This window comes from Epinephelus fuscoguttatus, linkage group LG4, assembly GCF_011397635.1.
Source record: "Epinephelus fuscoguttatus linkage group LG4, E.fuscoguttatus.final_Chr_v1".
Lineage (NCBI taxonomy): Eukaryota > Metazoa > Chordata > Actinopteri > Perciformes > Serranidae > Epinephelus > Epinephelus fuscoguttatus.
In genome coordinates, this window is record NC_064755.1 from 46947267 (window position 1) to 46965933 (window position 18667).

Genomic DNA, 18667 nt, shown 5'->3' on the forward strand with positions numbered 1-18667 from the left:
TAACAGCGTCAGCCAGGCTCATCGCACAAAATGTTTTCTGTCCGCAGATTGATCGCAGCAGAGATGGGGAGAATCCACTCCATCCAGCCAAAGTGTGGTCGAACTGTTGAACCTTTTCTCTGGACCAAAATGTCTCACTTTCTCACACTGGTGAAGAACAGCAGTGGCGGCGGTGGCGGCCTGGCTGAGCAGCACTGCACAAACAGGTACAACAACAAATCTGTACGGATGTTAGATATCACACTGTACTCACCTCAGAGTGTTTCCTCCCTGCACACACACAAACACACATCCACACCCACCCACAACTCTTAAGAAAATCTATGTATGTGAGATATCATACATCAGCAATCAGCATGTTTCCTTCCTGCACACATGTGAGCAAGTGAAGACTAACCTTCTTGCTCAAGAGCACCTCGGCAGTAGCTTCACTCAACCAAACAGCTGCCCAGTTTTTTTTACGTCCCCACACTGGCATAGCAGTGACCACAGGAACTATGTTTTCAGGTCCGTCCTCCCCGTCCTCGTAAACATGATATCTCAAGAACACCTCAGGGGAATTTCTTTAATTTGGCACAAATGTCTGCTTTGACTCAACGATGAGCTGATTAGATTTTGGATTTTTTAGGTCAAAAGTCAAGGTCACTGTGATCTCATCTGCCTCATTTTTGTGAATGCAATATCTCATGAACACCGATACAGAATGTTTTCAAATTTGGCACAAACGTTCACTCGGACTCAATGATGAACAGGTGGATTTTGGTGGTCAAAGGCAGTGTTGGGAACGTTACTTTAAAAAAGTAATTAGTTATAGTTACGCGTTACTTTCCCCAAAAAGTAACTGAGTTAGTAACTGAGTTACTGCACTATAGAAGTAACTAATTACCTGGAAAAGTAACTATAGCATTATATTTTTATAAAATGCTCAAATATGTCAGATTGTATGTAATGAAACTCAACACTGAATATGTTACATGAATGAAACTAACACTTAATAGAAAAAATCATTATTATAAAACATTGTACACTTCTCTATACTACACTGCATTGTTGTGTGTGTGTGTGTGTGTGTGTGTGTGTGAAAGAACCTTGATTAATCACGCAATTTAAATGTGAAAAGTCTGATTGACTGACTGTCAACTGTGTGTATGTGACAGCACAAGTGTTACCGGTTATAACTGAGTCAGCGACCTGCTGACAGCACAAGTGTTACCGGTTATAACTGAGGCAGTGACCTGCTGACAGTACACGTGTTACCGGTTATAACTGAGTCAGTGACCTGCTGACAGCACACGTGTTACCGGTTATAACTGAGTCAGTGACCTGCTGACAGCACACGTGTTACCGGTTATAACTGAGTCAGTGACCTGCTGACAGCACAAGTGTTACCGGTTATAACTGAGTCAGCGACCTGCTGACACCACACGTGTTACCGGTTATAACTGAGTCAGTGACCTGCTGACAGCACATGTGTTACAGGTTATAACTGGGTCAGTGACCTGCTGACAGCACAAGTGTTACCGGTTATAACTGGGTCAGTGACCTGCTGACAGCACACGTGTTACCGGTTATAACTGAGTCAGTGACCTGCTGACAGCACATGTGTTACAGGTTATAACTGAGTCAGCGACCTGCTGACAGCACAAGTGTTACCGGTTATAACTGAGTCAGCGACCTGCTGACAGCACACGTGTTACCGGTTATAACTGAGTCAGTGACCTGCTGACAGCACATGTGTTACAGGTTATAACTGGGTCAGTGACCTGCTGACACCACACGTGTTACCGGTTATAACTGAGTCAGTGACCTGCTGACAGCACACGTGTTACCGGTTATAACTGAGTCAGCGACCTGCTGACACCACACGTGTTACTGGTTATAACTGAGTCAGCGACCTGCTGACAGCACACGTGTTACCGGTTATAACTGAGTCAGTGATGTGCTGACAGCACAAGTGTTACCGGTTATAACTGAGTCAGCGACCTGCTGACAGCACACGTGTTACCGGTTATAACTGAGTCAGTGACGTGCTGACAGCACACGTGTTACCGGTTATAACTGGGTCAGTGACCTGCTGACAGCACACGTGTTACCGGTTATAACTGAGTCAGTGACCTGCTGACAGCACACGTGTTACCGGTTATAACTGGGTCAGTGACCTGCTGACAGCACAAGTGTTACCGGTTATAACTGAGTCAGTGACCTGCTGACAGCACACGTGTTACAGGTTATAACTGAGTCAGTGATCTGCTGACAGCACACGTGTTACCGGTTATAACTGGGTCAGTGACCTGCTGACAGCACATGTGTTACCGGTTATAACTGGGTCAGTGACCTGCTGACAGCACCGCGTGTTACGGTTATAACTGAGTCAGTGACCTGCTGACAGCACAAGTGTTACCGGTTATAACTGAGTCAGTGACCTGCTGACAGCACACGTGTTACCGGTTATAACTGAGTCAGTGACCTGCTGACAGCACACGTGTTACCGGTTATAACTGGGTCAGTGACCTGCTGACAGCACACGTGTTACCGGTTATAACTGAGGCAGTGACCTGCTGACAGCACACGTGTTACCGGTTATAACTGAGGCAGTGACCTGCTGACAGCACACGTGTTACCGGTTATAACTGAGGCAGTGATGTGCTGACAGCACACGTGTTACCGGTTATAACTGAGTCAGTGACGTGCTGACAGCACACGTGTTACCGGTTATAACTGAGGCAGTGATGTGCTGACAGCACACGTGTTACCGGTTATAACTGAGTCAGTGACGTGCTGACAGCACACGTGTTACCGGTTATAACTGGGTCAGTGACCTGCTGACAGCACACGTGTTACCGGTTATAACTGAGTCAGTGACGTGCTGACAGCACACGTGTTACCGGTTATAACTGGGTCAGTGACCTGCTGACAGCACACGTGTTACCGGTTATAACTGAGTCAGTGACCTGCTGACAGCACACGTGTTACCGGTTATAACTGGGTCAGTGACCTGCTGACAGCACAAGTGTTACCGGTTATAACTGAGTCAGTGACCTGCTGACAGCACACGTGTTACCGGTTATAACTGGGTCAGTGACCTGCTGACAGCACACGTGTTACCGGTTATAACTGGGTCAGTGACCTGCTGACAGCACATGTGTTACCGGTTATAACTGGGTCAGTGACCTGCTGACAGCACACGTGTTACCGGTTATAACTGGGTCAGTGACCTGCTGACACCACAAGTGTTACCGGTTATAACTGAGTCAGTGACCTGCTGACAGCACACGTGTTACCGGTTATAACTGGGTCAGTGACCTGCTGACAGCACACGTGTTACCGGTTATAACTGGGTCAGTGACCTGCTGACAGCACACGTGTTACCGGTTATAACTGAGGCAGTGACCTGCTGACAGCACACGTGTTACCGGTTATAACTGAGGCAGTGACCTGCTGACAGCACACGTGTTACCGGTTATAACTGAGGCAGTGACCTGCTGACAGCACACGTGTTACCGGTTATAACTGAGGCAGTGTTAGGAGGAAACTTCAGAGTTAAAAACATCAGGAGCTGATTTCCTTTTTAGATTCTCTGACAGAAACCAGCTACGTCTTTATTTCTGAGGCAGCACCACTGATGTCTCATCATCTGCTCCTCACTGCTTCTGTCTGCTCCTCACTGCTCCTCTCTGCTGCTCACTGCTCCTCACTGCTCCTCTCTGCTCCTCACTGCTCCTGTCTGCTCCTCTCTGCTCTTCACTGCTCCTCACTGCTCCTCTCTGCTCCTCACTGCTCCTCTCTGCTGCTCACTGCTCCTTGTTGCTTCTCTCTGCTGCTCACTGCTCCTCTCTGCTCCTCACTGCTCCTGTCTGCTCCTCTCTGCTCCTCACTGCTCCTCTCTGCTGCTCACTGTTCTTCTCTGCTCCTCACTGCTGCTCACTGCTGCTCACTGCTCCTCTCTGCTCCTCTCTGCTCCTCACTGCTCCTCTCTGCTCCTCACTGCTCCTCTCTGACCGTAACATTGTCTGTTAAGTAACTGAACGTTCCCACTCTGACCTCTGTGACCATGGGGCCATCACTGTGAGCTGTCATTGGTCAGAGGGACGAGGCGGGGGAGTGGCCTCTGTGGCGTTGACATTGCGTTATCTCTGACAGGGGTCACGGGGTCACGGGGTGAGAGGGGTTCCTCCAGACGCTGGACCATGGGCTTCCTGCACTGCTCTCCCTTATCAGCCAAACGTTCAGGCCTGTTCCTGAACGCAGCCGAGGGGTTGGGAGTCCATGCTGACCCAGGTCTCTGAGCCGCTGCACGAAAACTGGATCCTGAGTTTGAGGACACAGTTTGACTCATGCATTAAAGACAGGGACTGTGGAGGAGACGCTGATGATGAAGAGTTTGAGCTTCCTCGATTCAGAAAGACAAAAGTCACAACAAGAAAAAGTAAAAACCTGTTTACCAACAAGATCAGCACGTGTACGCAGGTTTTTTAAACACGGGTAAACATGTTATAGACTGCTTTCACATTAGACCAGAGCTGAGTGCACGACTCTGCAGCACACTCTGCAGTGTGTGTGTGTGTGTGTGTGCGCGCGTGTGTGTGCGTGTGTTGTTGTTGTATGTGCAGTGTGTTGTCGTGTGCGCAGTGTGTTGTCGTGTGTGCAGTGTGTTGTTGTGTGTGCAGTGTGTTGTTGTGTGTGCAGTGTGTTGTTGTGTGTGCGGTGTGTTGTTGTGTGTGCAGTGTGTTGTTGTGTGTGCGGTGTGTTGTTGTGTGTGCAGTGTGTTGTTGTATGTGCAGTGTGTTGTTGTTGTGTGTGCGTGTGTTGTTGTTGTATGTGCAGTGTGTTGTCGTGTGTGCAGTGTGTTGTTGTTGTATGTGCAGTGTGTTGTCGTGTGTGCAGTGTGTTGTTGTGTGTGCAGTGTGTTGTCGTGTGTGCAGTGTGTTGTTGTGTGTGCAGTGTGTTGTCATGTGTGCGGTGTGTTGTTGTGTGTGCAGTGTGTTGTTGTATGTGCAGTGTGTTGTTGTGTGTGCGGTGTGTTGTTGTGTGTGCGGTGTGTTGTCGTGTGTGCGGTGTGTTGTTGTGTGTGCAGTGTGTTGTCGTGTGTGCAGTGTGTTGTTGTGTGTGCAGTGTGATACTTGTGGGGTTGATTGTTTGGATGAATCAGGATGTGACACAGTGTTTGTGCAGCCACAGGACACAGACTGCACTACAGGTAGAGGCCCAATAGATGGTGCTACACTGTGAGACATTTATGTGACTGACACAGTCGGTCCATCGCTGCTCAGAGACGAGCTCAAACTGATCAGGAACATATCAATAATCAGGATCTTTGATCGCAAAGTGAAGCAGGAGAGATGATGTTTAATTTATGGTTGAAACACACATCTTTGTGTGTGTGTGTGTGTGTGTGTGTGTGTGTGTGTGTGATGTCACTTGTACATTTAAGAGATGTGTAAACACACACACACACACACACACACACACACAAACACACACACGGAGCAGCGGAGACAAAAAGTGATTTTAAACAGGCATCAGAAGAACTTTTGTACTTGAATGTAGAGAGCGGGTTTGAATGTGATGTTGAGAGGAAATGGTAAAAGAAAGGCAGAGAGCAGGAAGAGGCTGCACCTGCAGAGGAGGTCTTCAGCTCTCAAACCCCCCGCTGTGCAAACAGAGAGGAGAAGAAGAAGAAGGAGAAGGAGAAGAAGAAGAAGAGAGGGAGGGAAGAGGCTGCAGCAGCTGCGAGGCTCGGAGAGAGACGGAGAGAGTGCAGCAGCACAAGTCAGAGAGAAAAGAGAGAAAAGCAAAAGAAAGCACGAGTGCAACCTCTTCTTCTCCCAAAGGCCCCCCGCTACGTCTCCGTTTGCTCCCGCGAATCGCATCAAACTGCAGAAAGGGGAAAAAAAAGCAGAGTTCTCGGCTGGTGTTTGAAATCATATGTAAATAAGGCAGATTGATAATGAAGCGCCAGAGGAGGAAATTCCACTAATTACCTTCCAGAGACTTGACAAGGAGCAGGAGGCGAACGCACTTGACGTAGTGTTTCTCATGAAAAGGACAGAAAAGAGAGAGGAAAAGATCTGATGGCAAGACGACAGGTTTCCATTTAAAGTCTTTCATTTCCACTAATTGTGGGTTTTCTATGGTAAAGTCAGTTTGTTAAGTTAAGGCACTGGATGGGCTGAAAAGGAATCAGGGTGATTCACCATTCAGCCGTGTGTTTGAATTCATATTACAGAGGCGACAGATAAATGATGCATGTCAGAGGGGGTCGGTCTGAGCTGCCTGAAAGGTTTCAGAGCGAGGAGATGGTGCTGTATATTCTGGGCCTACAGCTTCTAAAAATGCACTTTGGAATTAAGATTAACAGCGTGGCAGCTATTTCAGCTGACAGTCAGTCAAAGAAGAAGCAAAGTGGAGCAGGAAGCAGCTATTTTAACAGAATCTATATCTCTCTCTCTGCAGGTACGCACACTGAGCCGCCAGCTTTGATTCAGTCACTGTTTCTAGACGTGTAGGAGGAAGCTGTACATACCACAGAGCGCCTGTGTCACCACCATAAACAAGGCTGTGCTCCTCTGCTTTTATTGTGCCTCCTTCCAACAGGCCTCACTAAATTATGTCTACAAGTGTGTGTATAATACCGAGCGTCTGTTTGTTCCCCCTCCAATAAATAGGTAGGGTTTAAATTACACTGCTTAAATTACCCTCTTATCGCCGCCTGACGACTCAAAAGGAAACATGAAAATTAATTAGGAGACGGATGCTTGCGCAGCATTTCTTCCAGGTGCATTTTTCACTGACTGACATTAGTGCTTCCTTTGATGAACCGAGTAATCAGCAGAGTGAAACAAGGCATGTAACCATGTAACCTCTCCACCAGGCGCCCAGCGCCTTCGCCTCACAGACACGGGGACAAACTTTCTGTCCACGACTAAACTCTTCTCCTCCCTCAGCTGCTACACACACACACACACACACACACACACACACACTCTGTCTTTATCTAATATTATCTTTCAGAAATGTTGGAAACATCCCATCAGCCTAGAGGATTTCTGAAGGCCAAAATTTTTTTACAAACATATTTTTTTATGATTAAATCCAAGTTTTTTTTTAACTTTAAATATTTCAAGTCTTTTTTCTTCCGCTGTAATTTTCCACCCTCTGAAACAGATTTACAGTCGACAACAATTCAGATTCTTTTAGAGTGAACAATACTCACAGGCAGGTGACTCACTGTGTGTGTGTGTGTGTGTGTGTGTGTGTGTGTGTGTGTGTGTGTGTGAGGGGAAGTTCTGGTTTAATTGAGTCTTTATAAAAACATGTGAAGAAGGAGAAAAAAACACAATCGTGTCACACTGAGACATGCTGTGTCGTCTCTTCTTTCTGTGACTATCACACACGTCTTTTCTCTTTGTTTAATGTAGCCTGTAATTAATCAGGACGGACCCTTCCCATGTCTCATGTCTCTGAAGACGGTCCACACCCACTGCTGGAATTTAACACGACTCTTTACTGGACTCAAACTGATTTCTGTTTTCACTTTTATTACATTGCAGATGAAATATTTTATTCCACTACATGTTGTCTGTCAGCAACAGTAAACACATGATCATTTTATATTTTCATTTACGATATATAGTTACAGCTTAACTATTAACTTTAAACACATTCTGCTGATCATACTTTTATACTTTTACTTAAGCAGGATTTTGATGTAATATTTTAACTTGTAATGGAGTATTTTTACTCTGCTGTACTACTTTCATTTAGGTAAAAGATCTGAAAACTTCTTCCTGTCCATTCCAGTAAAGCACGAAAACCAGCACTTGGGAAATGGATTATTGTGTTAAGCTGAAAACACACCAGCACCACAGGCGGCGAGGCACGTCATGTGATGTGTGTCATGTGATGTGTGTCATGTGATGCCACGAGCACACACCGGAGGCGTCACACTGCAGCTCGTCAATAGACGACACCACAAAGTTATTACTACATTTACTGAGGTATCTGTACTTCCTCCACCTCTGTGTGGACAGCCACTAATTTAAGTTGATTTCTCAGCTGAAGAGCTGAACAGGAAGTGTCTTTTTGGACATTGTCTTTATGATGACAGAACTGTGGGTCGTTTAGCTTGAGATATTTCTAACCTCAAGGACAAGTCTCTCCTCACCCAGTTTTCATCACACATGACACACAGCAACAGCTGCAGAGTTCTGTTTGTACATCCATGGTGAGGAGAGGAGTCGAGCTGCCACAGGAGCAGAGAAGAAGAGCTGCTATGGGAGCTGGTCTGTACAAGCAGAGAGTGAGTGGAGGAAATGTATTAAGTTCAGGGTGTGGCGAGGGTGGAAATAGGACAGTGACGTGAAGCGCCACAGGCCACGTGTCCAGGAGCGCCGATGTCTGCGGTTACAGACCAGCTCCACCTGTGATCATACATATTTTTGAATGAAATGTGGAAACCTCAAACTGCTTTTTTATTTCACTCCTTTAATGGAGTTTTGTAAAGGTCACCAGTTCAGCTTTTTCTCAAACAGCTGTTGGTCTGATATCTGTCTGCTGATAGATTTAGGAAAAGGATCACACCCAGGTATCGTCGGGTCACGTACCAAACACGAGAGGACAGAAACAAGTCCCCTGGTTGAGCTTCAGACTGAAGCCAAACTGTGTGACTATGACTTCCAGCTCCATCACGTGGTGTCATGGGGCGCAAACCACACACTGGTGGAGGTGGTGATCATGGACGTTGAACTGGAGTGTCCAAGTGTCCATTTCCGCCCCTCTGTCATCAAGCCATCCTCACAGTCCATCTCTCCTCTGTTTCAGTGACAGCGGTGGTTTCACCTCCTCCAGTCCACTTTTCAGTTTTGAGACTTTGTTGGCTGAGATGGAGTCACTGAAGAGACACCTCTCACAGATCGACTCACCGACCGTCCTCTGCCACAACGACCTCCTCACAAAGAACATCATCTACAACCACACAGAAGGTGAGACACAGACGCACACATCTCTGACACATCAGACACACACTGCAGACGACACCAGGACACACACTGTAGACGATACCAGGACACACACTGTAGATGACACCAGGACACACACTGTAGATGACACCAGGACACACACTGTAGATGACACCAGGACACACACTGCAGACGACACCAGGACACACACTGTAGACAGCACCAGGACACACACTGCAGACAGCACCAGGACACACACTGTAGACAGCACCAGGACACACACTGCAGACAGCACCAGGACACACACTGTAGATGACACCAGGACACACACTGCAGATGACACCAGGATACACACTGCAGACAGCACCAGGACACACACTGCAGACGACACCAGGACACACACTGTAGACAGCACCAGGACACACACTGTAGATGACACCAGGACACACACTGTAGATGACACCAGGACACACACTGCAGATGACACCAGGATACACACTGCAGACAGCACCAGGACACACACTGCAGACGACACCAGGACACACACTGTAGACAGCACCAGGACACACACTGTAGACAGCACCAGGACACACACTGTAGACAGCACCAGGACACACACTGTAGACAGCACCAGGACACACACTGTAGACAGCACCAGGACACACACTGTAGACAGCACCAGGACACACACTGCAGACGACACCAGGACACACACTGTAGACAGCACCAGGACACACACTGTAGACAGCACCAGGACACACACTGTAGACAGCACCAGGACACACACTGTAGACAGCACCAGGACACACACTGTAGACAGCACCAGGACACACACTGTAGACAGCACCAGGACACACACTGCAGACGACACCAGGACACACACTGTAGACAGCACCAGGACACACACTGTAGACAGCACCAGGACACACACTGCAGACGACACCAGGACACACACTGCAGACTAGAGATGATACACCGTCTCATGGTGGTCACTTCCTGTCAACGTTACAGATCAGAAGCACAGAGAGTTGCTGGTGGACACGTAGCGGATATTTGTCAGTCAAAAGCAACAGTCTGGAATTGTGTGATCGATGAGTCAATCTGAAGCTGAAGCTGATGTTTTGTAATATGGAGTCTTCAGACCTCCTTTTCTTATATAACGGACAGAAGCAAAGCTCTGCTCCTCTCCACTCATCAAACATCTCACCTCATCTGTCGTTTCCTTTCATTGTGATTTTAGTTCTGTCACATATTACGAGTGTGTCCAGGGTGAGACTCAAAGAGACGCCTTGTCCCTTTGAGTCTCACAAGGCTCTGTACTTTGCATAAAAAGAGGGAGAGTTTTACGGCCCTACCTGAGATGTGTTAGACATGTTGTCATGGTAACCGCTGCCTCTCTCCCTCTCCTCCATCAGGAACGGTGAAATTCATTGACTACGAATACGCCGATTACAACTACCAGGCCTTCGATATTGGCAATCACTTCAATGAATTTGCAGGTGGGTCTGAGCTCAGATGAAAAACAGGTTCAATCTGTTTCCAGGTCTGTTTGAAGATATCAGATGAAGATGTGGGATATTATAATGTGGGATATTATAATGTGGGATATTATAATGTGGGATATGGAGCTGTGTATGTACAGTGTGAGTGGTCGGCCTTGTCTAATCATGAACGTGTCCTTCTGATGCTGCCAGGACCAATCGCTGTATTTACTGTGCGTTCTCTGAAGGCTTTGATGAAGCAGCTGTGTCACAGTGAAGCTCGACAGGCTTCATTTTAACATCTGTTGAACAATCAGCAATTTATCACTTCCACAGGCGTGTCGTGGTGTCATGGTGCCGTGGTGTTGGCTCTCAGCTCTCAGCTGAGGTCCGACCCCCAAACTACCACTGAGCCAAACTGAGTGTGGAATGAGCCCAACGTCACAAACGTGCACACAGTTGTTTATACGCCAGAGCTTTTTATAGTGACGACACGTAAATCCCTTTTTCATTTCCTGTTAATAAAGAGACGTTCACTCACCAACAACTGCAAAACCACTTTTCCTTCATTTGCACCAAACACATCTCACCAACATTTTCAAATATCAGCCAGTTTCCACACGTCTGACTCTGCTGCTGTTTGTAGGTTAGCACACCGTCTGCAGCAGGAAACATATCAGCACATATACTGTACAAATATTCAAGTCCTGCTTTAAACATCAGACCATAGAAATATATTCTGCAAAATCTACCTACAAGTATAAAAACGAAAGGTACCTGATGCATAATGATGCTCCCTGGGAGTATTATAACATGTACATATTATTCTTATTTCAATTTCTGTTTAGAGTAAAGATGGAGGAAGTTACAGCTCATCATAATCGTCTTTTTTGAAACTAAAGTAATAAAGTGATCAAATAAAAAGCAAACATTTGTTTTATGATTATTCACATATGCAGAGATGGTGTTGGTGGTATAATAAATATAATATAATAATATAAGGAGAAAACTGTAGTAAGAAAAAATATCAGGCAGGACGAAATAAACAAAACAATTCATTCAAATAGATAAAGAAAAACAAATACTTAAACAGACATGTGAAAATAAACAAAATAAAGGCTAAATGGCTAAAAACAAAGCAGTAATAATAGAAGCCACTTTTTAAATCAAATTATTTCTTGAACTCGACATTTATTAGATTAAACCAGGCAATGATTTTCAAAAACCTTCTGAGCTATATTCAGTCCACAGATATTTAATGTTCAAACTGATTCACTTTATTGTTTTTGTAAATCTACACTCAGGTTTTAATAAAGTTGTGACAGGAGCCTGATGACCACTCAGTGACATCATCACCTCTCAGTGACATCATTACCACTCAGTGACATCATCACCCTCTCTTCAACAACGTCAGTGGGAACTGACGACAATTCAGTTTTATTTATAAATCCCAATATCACAGATCACAATTTGCCTCACAGGGCTTTACAGCATACGACATCCCTCTGTCCTTATGACCCTCACAGCTGATCAGGAAAAACTCCCCAAAAAACCCTTTAACAGGGAAAAACAACACTGTTGAAATTTTCAAAGTGACATTTATTTCTTAAAATTCACAGTTCATTCAATTAGCTCCCAAAACTTTTGAACAGAGGCTTTTCTAATACAAGTGTTAAATGTTGTGATTCCTTTATCAGAGGAGTTTTATTGAATTCATACTGTAGTCTGGTCTGAATGTCGTGTGAAAGCTGCACTGGAAATGTGTTCAATGAAAAGAAAAGTGGACATGTTGAATATTAATTTCCTCCACTGTGTGTCAGAGAGGATTTACAAATCACTGAAATCACTGCTCTCTGATTTTATCTGAGGTTTTCACAGCATTCAGTGTTCAGACTGAGTCGTAGCTTTAAACTGCTCAGGTTTGACGTGGAGCTCATTGACAGTATTTTACACACTGCTGAATGAATGAGTGAATGAATATGTGTTTTTTTTTTATCACTTTGTAATCACACAGAAATCTGCCCGGCCCACACAGCCCTACAAGATACAATAAACATGAAGGTAAACCAGGACCAGAGTCCAGCTGACACATTTTCAGACAGTAGTTTGTTTTTTAATAATAAATCATATTCATAAGATCATATTCATGTTTCCTAACTAAGCTCTTCATCTGAAAATATCTAGGTTAATGTAGTAAAAAGTAAAACGTACACAATTTTATTCTGAAATGTAGAATAAGTTAACAAAAAACAGAAAAACAAATTTGTGCTTGAATACAGCTGTAAATGTACAGCTGACACGATGAGTTCTTAAGTTTTATCATTTGAAAAATTATTTTTCAATATTTTCTGACACATTCAGACTAAACAAAACAAAAGTTGAGTCCTTTTCTCCTCCTCTCAGAGACGACACAGTTTATGACTGTTTTATGCATCATATCGACCTCACTCATATTTTAAAGGAGAAATAAACCCATTTTTAAAATAACACGTTCTTCCTGTGGCCTGAGACGATCCGAAGAACAATCAAAATCTAGAATCTAGAGTTATGAAAAACAAACTGAAACATGGCCTCAGATATTGAACATGATGTCACACACACACACACACATATATATATATATATATATATGTGTGTATATATATATATATATACACACATATATATTTACATGTATCTTCTCTGCACTGTGTTTCTTGTTTGGACTGGATCATTTTTACCCTGACAGCTCAGTCTATATTTCTTTTCTTGTATTTTTCTGTGTAATGTTAGTTGTTGTCTGTGTCTCTCCTGACGTGGTGTCTGCACCAGCCTGTGGCTCCTCCACCTCTCCTGACACATTTTTGTATCTTTTCTTTTTTTAATATTTGGATTTTCTGTAGTTTTATGTGTATAAATTTTAAGAATAATGAAATTAAAATGTGTGATGTCATCAGGTCTAAAGATATGGAGCTGCTCCACAGACGCTGAAGGTGAAAGACGTTGTGGATTTCTGATGATGGGAACATGTCAGTGTCAGGGCGGAGAACACACGATAGGACAAAGATCATTTGGGTGTAAAAAGAGAAAACATTGGTTGTCTATGGAGCAGCTCCAGGTGACATCACAGGTGTGAGACGTCCTTCTGTGGTTTGTCAGAGATCAGCTGATGTTCACCGATACTGACTGAACTCCACCTAAATATATAAAACAGGTGGAGTTCTCCTTTAAAGTCAGTGTTGGTCCAGCTCCCATGCTCCTCTGTAGTTACTTCATCCAGAGATGTGGACACGGAGTTGGAACGGTTTCTGTGGAGCTGACGAGTGTTGACTGGCGAGCAGAGATGATGTCGCTCTGCGGCAGATCTTCAGACTATCAGTTAGTTTCGGCCTGGTGTCGGCCTGCTTGGCTGACAGTAGCTCCACTGACGTGTGCACATGTGTGTGTGTTTTGTGTCTGAGGTGTGAACGACGTGAACTACAGCCTGTACCCGAGCCGGGAGCTGCAGAGGGACTGGCTGACGGCCTATCTGGAGAGTTACAAGCAGAGCTCAGGACATGAGGTCACTGTGACAGAGGCAGAAGTTACGCAGCTCTACATTCAAGTCTGCAAATTCTCACTGGTGAGTGTTTGTTGAAATGTGTCATTACGAGAGCCTCAGCACTTTGGAAAGACTTTGGAAAGTGACAAATCTCTCAGCACTTATTTCCTTTCTTTAAGTTCTGCTCTCAGAGAGACTCAGTATTATGAGATGTGAGTGTGTGTGTGTGTGTGTGTGTGTGTGTGTGCAGAGCTCTGAAACAACATGTGGCAACACCTCCCCATCACAATTTAACAATTTACTTTTCCAGCCTCCCAAAGCAAAGCGTCTGGGCCGGGCCGGGCTCGGCAGCTGACCCTCCACTGTTCAGAGTCTGATGGACTCCATCTGAGCTGATTAGAAACTGCCGCAGGGAAAAAATGAAAGACAGCAGCCAAAATTATGTTTCTTATGACCACAATTTTCATTCTTTGGTGGCTCAGATGGAGCTGGGCGATCCGTCTAAAAGTGCTTTCATAGCTCAACACAATATGCACAATTGTCCTGAGCAATTTCAGGGTTTGGTGTGAATGTCTCTTGAAATAGCCCAGAAATGATGAGGAGGCATATTACTTTTTAAAATAACTTGCGCCGCGGCCAAAAAACAGAGAGGGACAAGTGAGAGCGGGGAAAAGAAATAAAGCCTGGAATGGAGCGAGAGGCGATAACATCATGTTGATTGAAATCAGATTTTCTAGGACAAACCGAGGAGGACTCTCGACTCGAGGGAAGTGGGAGAAATTGATCACTGACGCTTAACAAGCCAAGTTTCCAGCTCCGCTCATTTTGACAAGCCGCGTGTCAAATGAAGGAAACTGAGCCTGATAACAGAGAAAAATCACAGCCGCTATTTCTCATCATTTCAAAGAACAGAGCTCAAACTTCTGTTTTTAAAAATATCCACAAATATTAGAATTGTATAAACCAAATGTCTTTATGAACCTTACTTCACGTTTATCCTCACAGTCTGTAATCACCTGGTTTTCCTTTGTCACGGAACAAAATATTCCATATTTCTCTCACATCACAATGACCTGAAAACACATCCTCACTGTGACCTCGTCACATGTCCACGTTTGGTCATGGACTTTCCACGTCCACATATGACGTCCAAGGTACCCTGGGTGTGTTGGTTGTTGACGTTCTGGGACGCCGTGTCAACTTCAGCCTGTTACATGCATTGTCTGTTTTCAAAATACACTTCTGTTTTCACAGGAAATGTACAGTTTGATACAGTCTCTTTCAAAATAAAAGCACTATGTCAGTACAACACCACCAACTGATGGTTTTTTCTTTCAACAACACACACACGTGGTTACATTTATCAATCAATCAATCAATCAATTTTATTTATAAAGCCTCTCGTCTCGTCTCGTCTCGTCTCGTTGTCTTTCGCTTATCCGGGTCGCAGGGGCAACAGCCTCAGAAGCCCAGACAGTCCTCTCCCCAGCCACCTCCGTCAGCTCTTCCGAGGGAACTCTGAGACGTTCCCAGGCCAGCCGGGCGATGTAATCCCTCCAGCGTGTCCTGGGGCGGCCCCGAGGTCTCCTCCCGGTTGGACATGCCTGAAACACCTCCCAAGGGAGGCGTCTGGAAGGCATCCTTACCAGATGCCCGAACCACCTCAACTGGCTCCTCTCGATGTGGAGAAGCAGCAGCTCTACTCCGAGTCCCTCCCGGATGTCCGAGCTCCTCACCCTATTTCTAAGGCTGAGCCCAGCCACCCTGCAGAGGAAACTCATTTCGGCCGCTTGTACTCGCGATCTCATTCTTTCGGTCACTACCCAAAGCTCGTGACCATAGGTGAGGGTTGGAACGTAGTTCGACCGGTATATCGAGAGCTTCGCTTTCTGGCTAAGCTCCCTCTTCACCACAACGGACTGGTTAAGCGTCCGCATCACTGCTGATGTCGCCCCAATCCGCCTGTCAATCTCCCGATCCAACCTACCCTCACTCGTGAACAAGATCCCGAGATACTTAAACTCCTTCACCTGAGGCAGGACCTCCCCCCTGACCTGGAGTGAGCAATCAACCCTTTTCCGGCTGAGGACCATGGCCTCAGACTTTGAAGTGCTGATTCTCATCCCAGCTGCTTCACACTCGGCTGCGAACCGACCCAGCGAGAGCTGTCACTGTTTGATGGAGTTAGGAGGACCACGTCATCCGCAAATAGCAGGGACGAGATCCTCCCGTCACCGAACCCTCCACCCTCCAACCCCCCCACCCCCCCCCCCCCCCCCCCCCGAGGCGCCGGACAGTTTGCCAGAACCTCTTTGGAGCCGATCGATAGTCTTTCTCCATGGCCTCACACCGAACTCCTCCCACGCCCGAGTTTTTGCCCGCCGCTTGGCCCGCCGGTACCTGTCAGCTGCTTCTGGAGACCCACAGACCATCCATGCCCTGTAGGCCTCCTTCTTCAGCCTGATGGCTTACCGCCGCGACTGGCCCCCGCGGCCTTGCAGCCACGGCTCGCAACAGCTGCCTCGACAATGGCAGAGCGGAACAAGGCCCATTTGGACTCAATGTCGCCCTCCGCCCTCGGGACGCAGTCGAAGCTCTCCGGGAGGTGGGAGTTGAAGATCATCTGAACGTTCCCAGCAGACCCTCACTGCTCGTTTGGGCCTGCCAGGTCTGCACGGCATCCTCCCCTGCCATCTGATCCAACTCACCACCAGGTGGTGATCAGTTGACAGCTCTGCTCCTCTCTTCACCCGAGTGTCCAGAACATATGGTCGTAGGTCAAATGATACGACTACAAAGTCGATCATTGACTTGCAACCTAGGCTGTCCTGGTGCCACGTGCACTGATGGACATCCTTATGTTTGAACATGGTGTTAGTTATGGCCAAACTGCGACCCACACAGAAGTCCAATAACTGCACACCACTCGGGTTCAGATCGGGCAGGCCGTTCCTCCCAGTCACGCCCCTCCAGGTCCTGCTGTCATTGCCCACGTGAGTGTTGAAGTCCCCCAGCAGAACAATGGAGTCCCTGGTCGGGGCACTGTCCAAAACCCGTCCCAGGGACTCCAAAAAGGGCGGGTGCTCTGAACTGCTGTTCTGCGCATAAGCGCAGACAACAGTCAGGACCCGTTCCCCGACCAGAAGGTGCAAGGACGCAACCCTTTCGTCTACTGGGGTGAACCCCAACGTACAGGCAGAGAGTCTGGGGGCTATCAGAAAGCCCATCCCGTAGCCAACACACACACGTGATGGCGTTTAGCCAACACACACATGTGGTTACATTTAGCCAACACACACACGTGGTTACATTTAGCCAACACACACATGTGGTTACATTTAGCCAACACACACATGTGGTTACATTTAGCCAACACACACACGTGGTTACATTTAGCCAACACACACATGTGGTTACATTTAGCCAACACACACACGTGGTTACATTTAGCCAACACACACATGTGGTTACATTTAGCCAACAAACACACGTGGTTACATTTAGCCAACACACACATGTGGTTACATTTAGCCAACACACACACGTGGTTACATTTAGCCGACAAACACACGTGGTTGCGTTTAGCCAGCACCCACACATGGTTACATTTAGCCAACACACACGTGATTACATTTAGCTAACACACACACGTGGGTACGGTTAGCCAACACAAACACATGATTATGTTTAGCCAACACACACACACATGGATACGTTTAGCCAACACCATACGTGGTTACGTTTAGCCAACACACACACGTGGTTATGGTTAGCCAACACACACACGTGATTATGTTTAGCCAGCACCCACACACGTGGTTACGGTTTGCCAACACACACACACACACACACACACACGTGGGTACAGTCAGCCAACACACACATGGTTACGGTTAGCCAACACACACACATGGTTACGGTTAGCCAACACACACACGTGGTTACAGTTAGCCAACACACACACGTGATTATGTTTAGCCAGCACCCACACACGTGGTTAAGGTTTGCCAACACACACACACGTGGGTACAGTCAGCCAACACACACATGGTTACGGTTAGCCAACACAAACACGTGATTATGTTTAGCCAACACACACATGCGGATACGTTTAGCCAACACACACATGTGGTTACATTTAGCCAACACACAGACATGGGTACGTTTAGCCAACACACACATGTGGTTACATTTAGCCAACACACAGACATGGGTACGTTTAGCCAACACACACATGTGGTTACATTTAGCCAACACCATACGTGGTTATGTTTAGCCAACACACACATGTGGTGACATTTAGCCAATACAAACACGTGGTTACGTTTAGCCAGCAAACACACATGGGTACATTTAGCCAACACACACATGTGGGTACGTTTAGCCAACACCATACGTGGTTACGTTTAGCCACCACACACACGTGGTTACATTTAGCCACCACACACACGTGGTTACATTTAGCCAACACACACACGTGGTTACATTTAGCCAACACACACACGTGGTTACATTTAGCCAAAACCATACGTGGTTACGTTTAGTCAACACACACACGTGGGTACGTTTAGCCAGCACACACATGTGGGTATATTTAGCCAACAGACACACGTGGTTATGTTTAGCCAACACACACACACGTGGTTACGTTTAGCCAACACACACACACGTGGTTATGTTTAGCCAACACACACACATGGTTACATTTA

The 18667-nt window shown here is 46.2% G+C and overlaps 1 protein-coding gene across 2 annotated transcripts in view; it reads left to right on the forward strand.

The window, feature by feature from the left end:
• zgc:113516 (uncharacterized protein LOC541449 homolog) overlaps positions 1-18667 on the forward strand; it is a 64204-nt gene that overhangs the window by 20995 nt on the left and 24542 nt on the right. For both annotated transcript variants that reach the window (XM_049574050.1, XM_049574049.1), the window contains exons 3-6: positions 48-206; positions 8821-8981; positions 10373-10456; positions 13879-14039. In XM_049574050.1, the coding sequence (XP_049430007.1) occupies positions 48-206; positions 8821-8981; positions 10373-10456; positions 13879-14039 (565 nt within the window). The remainder of the gene's footprint in view (positions 1-47; positions 207-8820; positions 8982-10372; positions 10457-13878; positions 14040-18667) is intronic.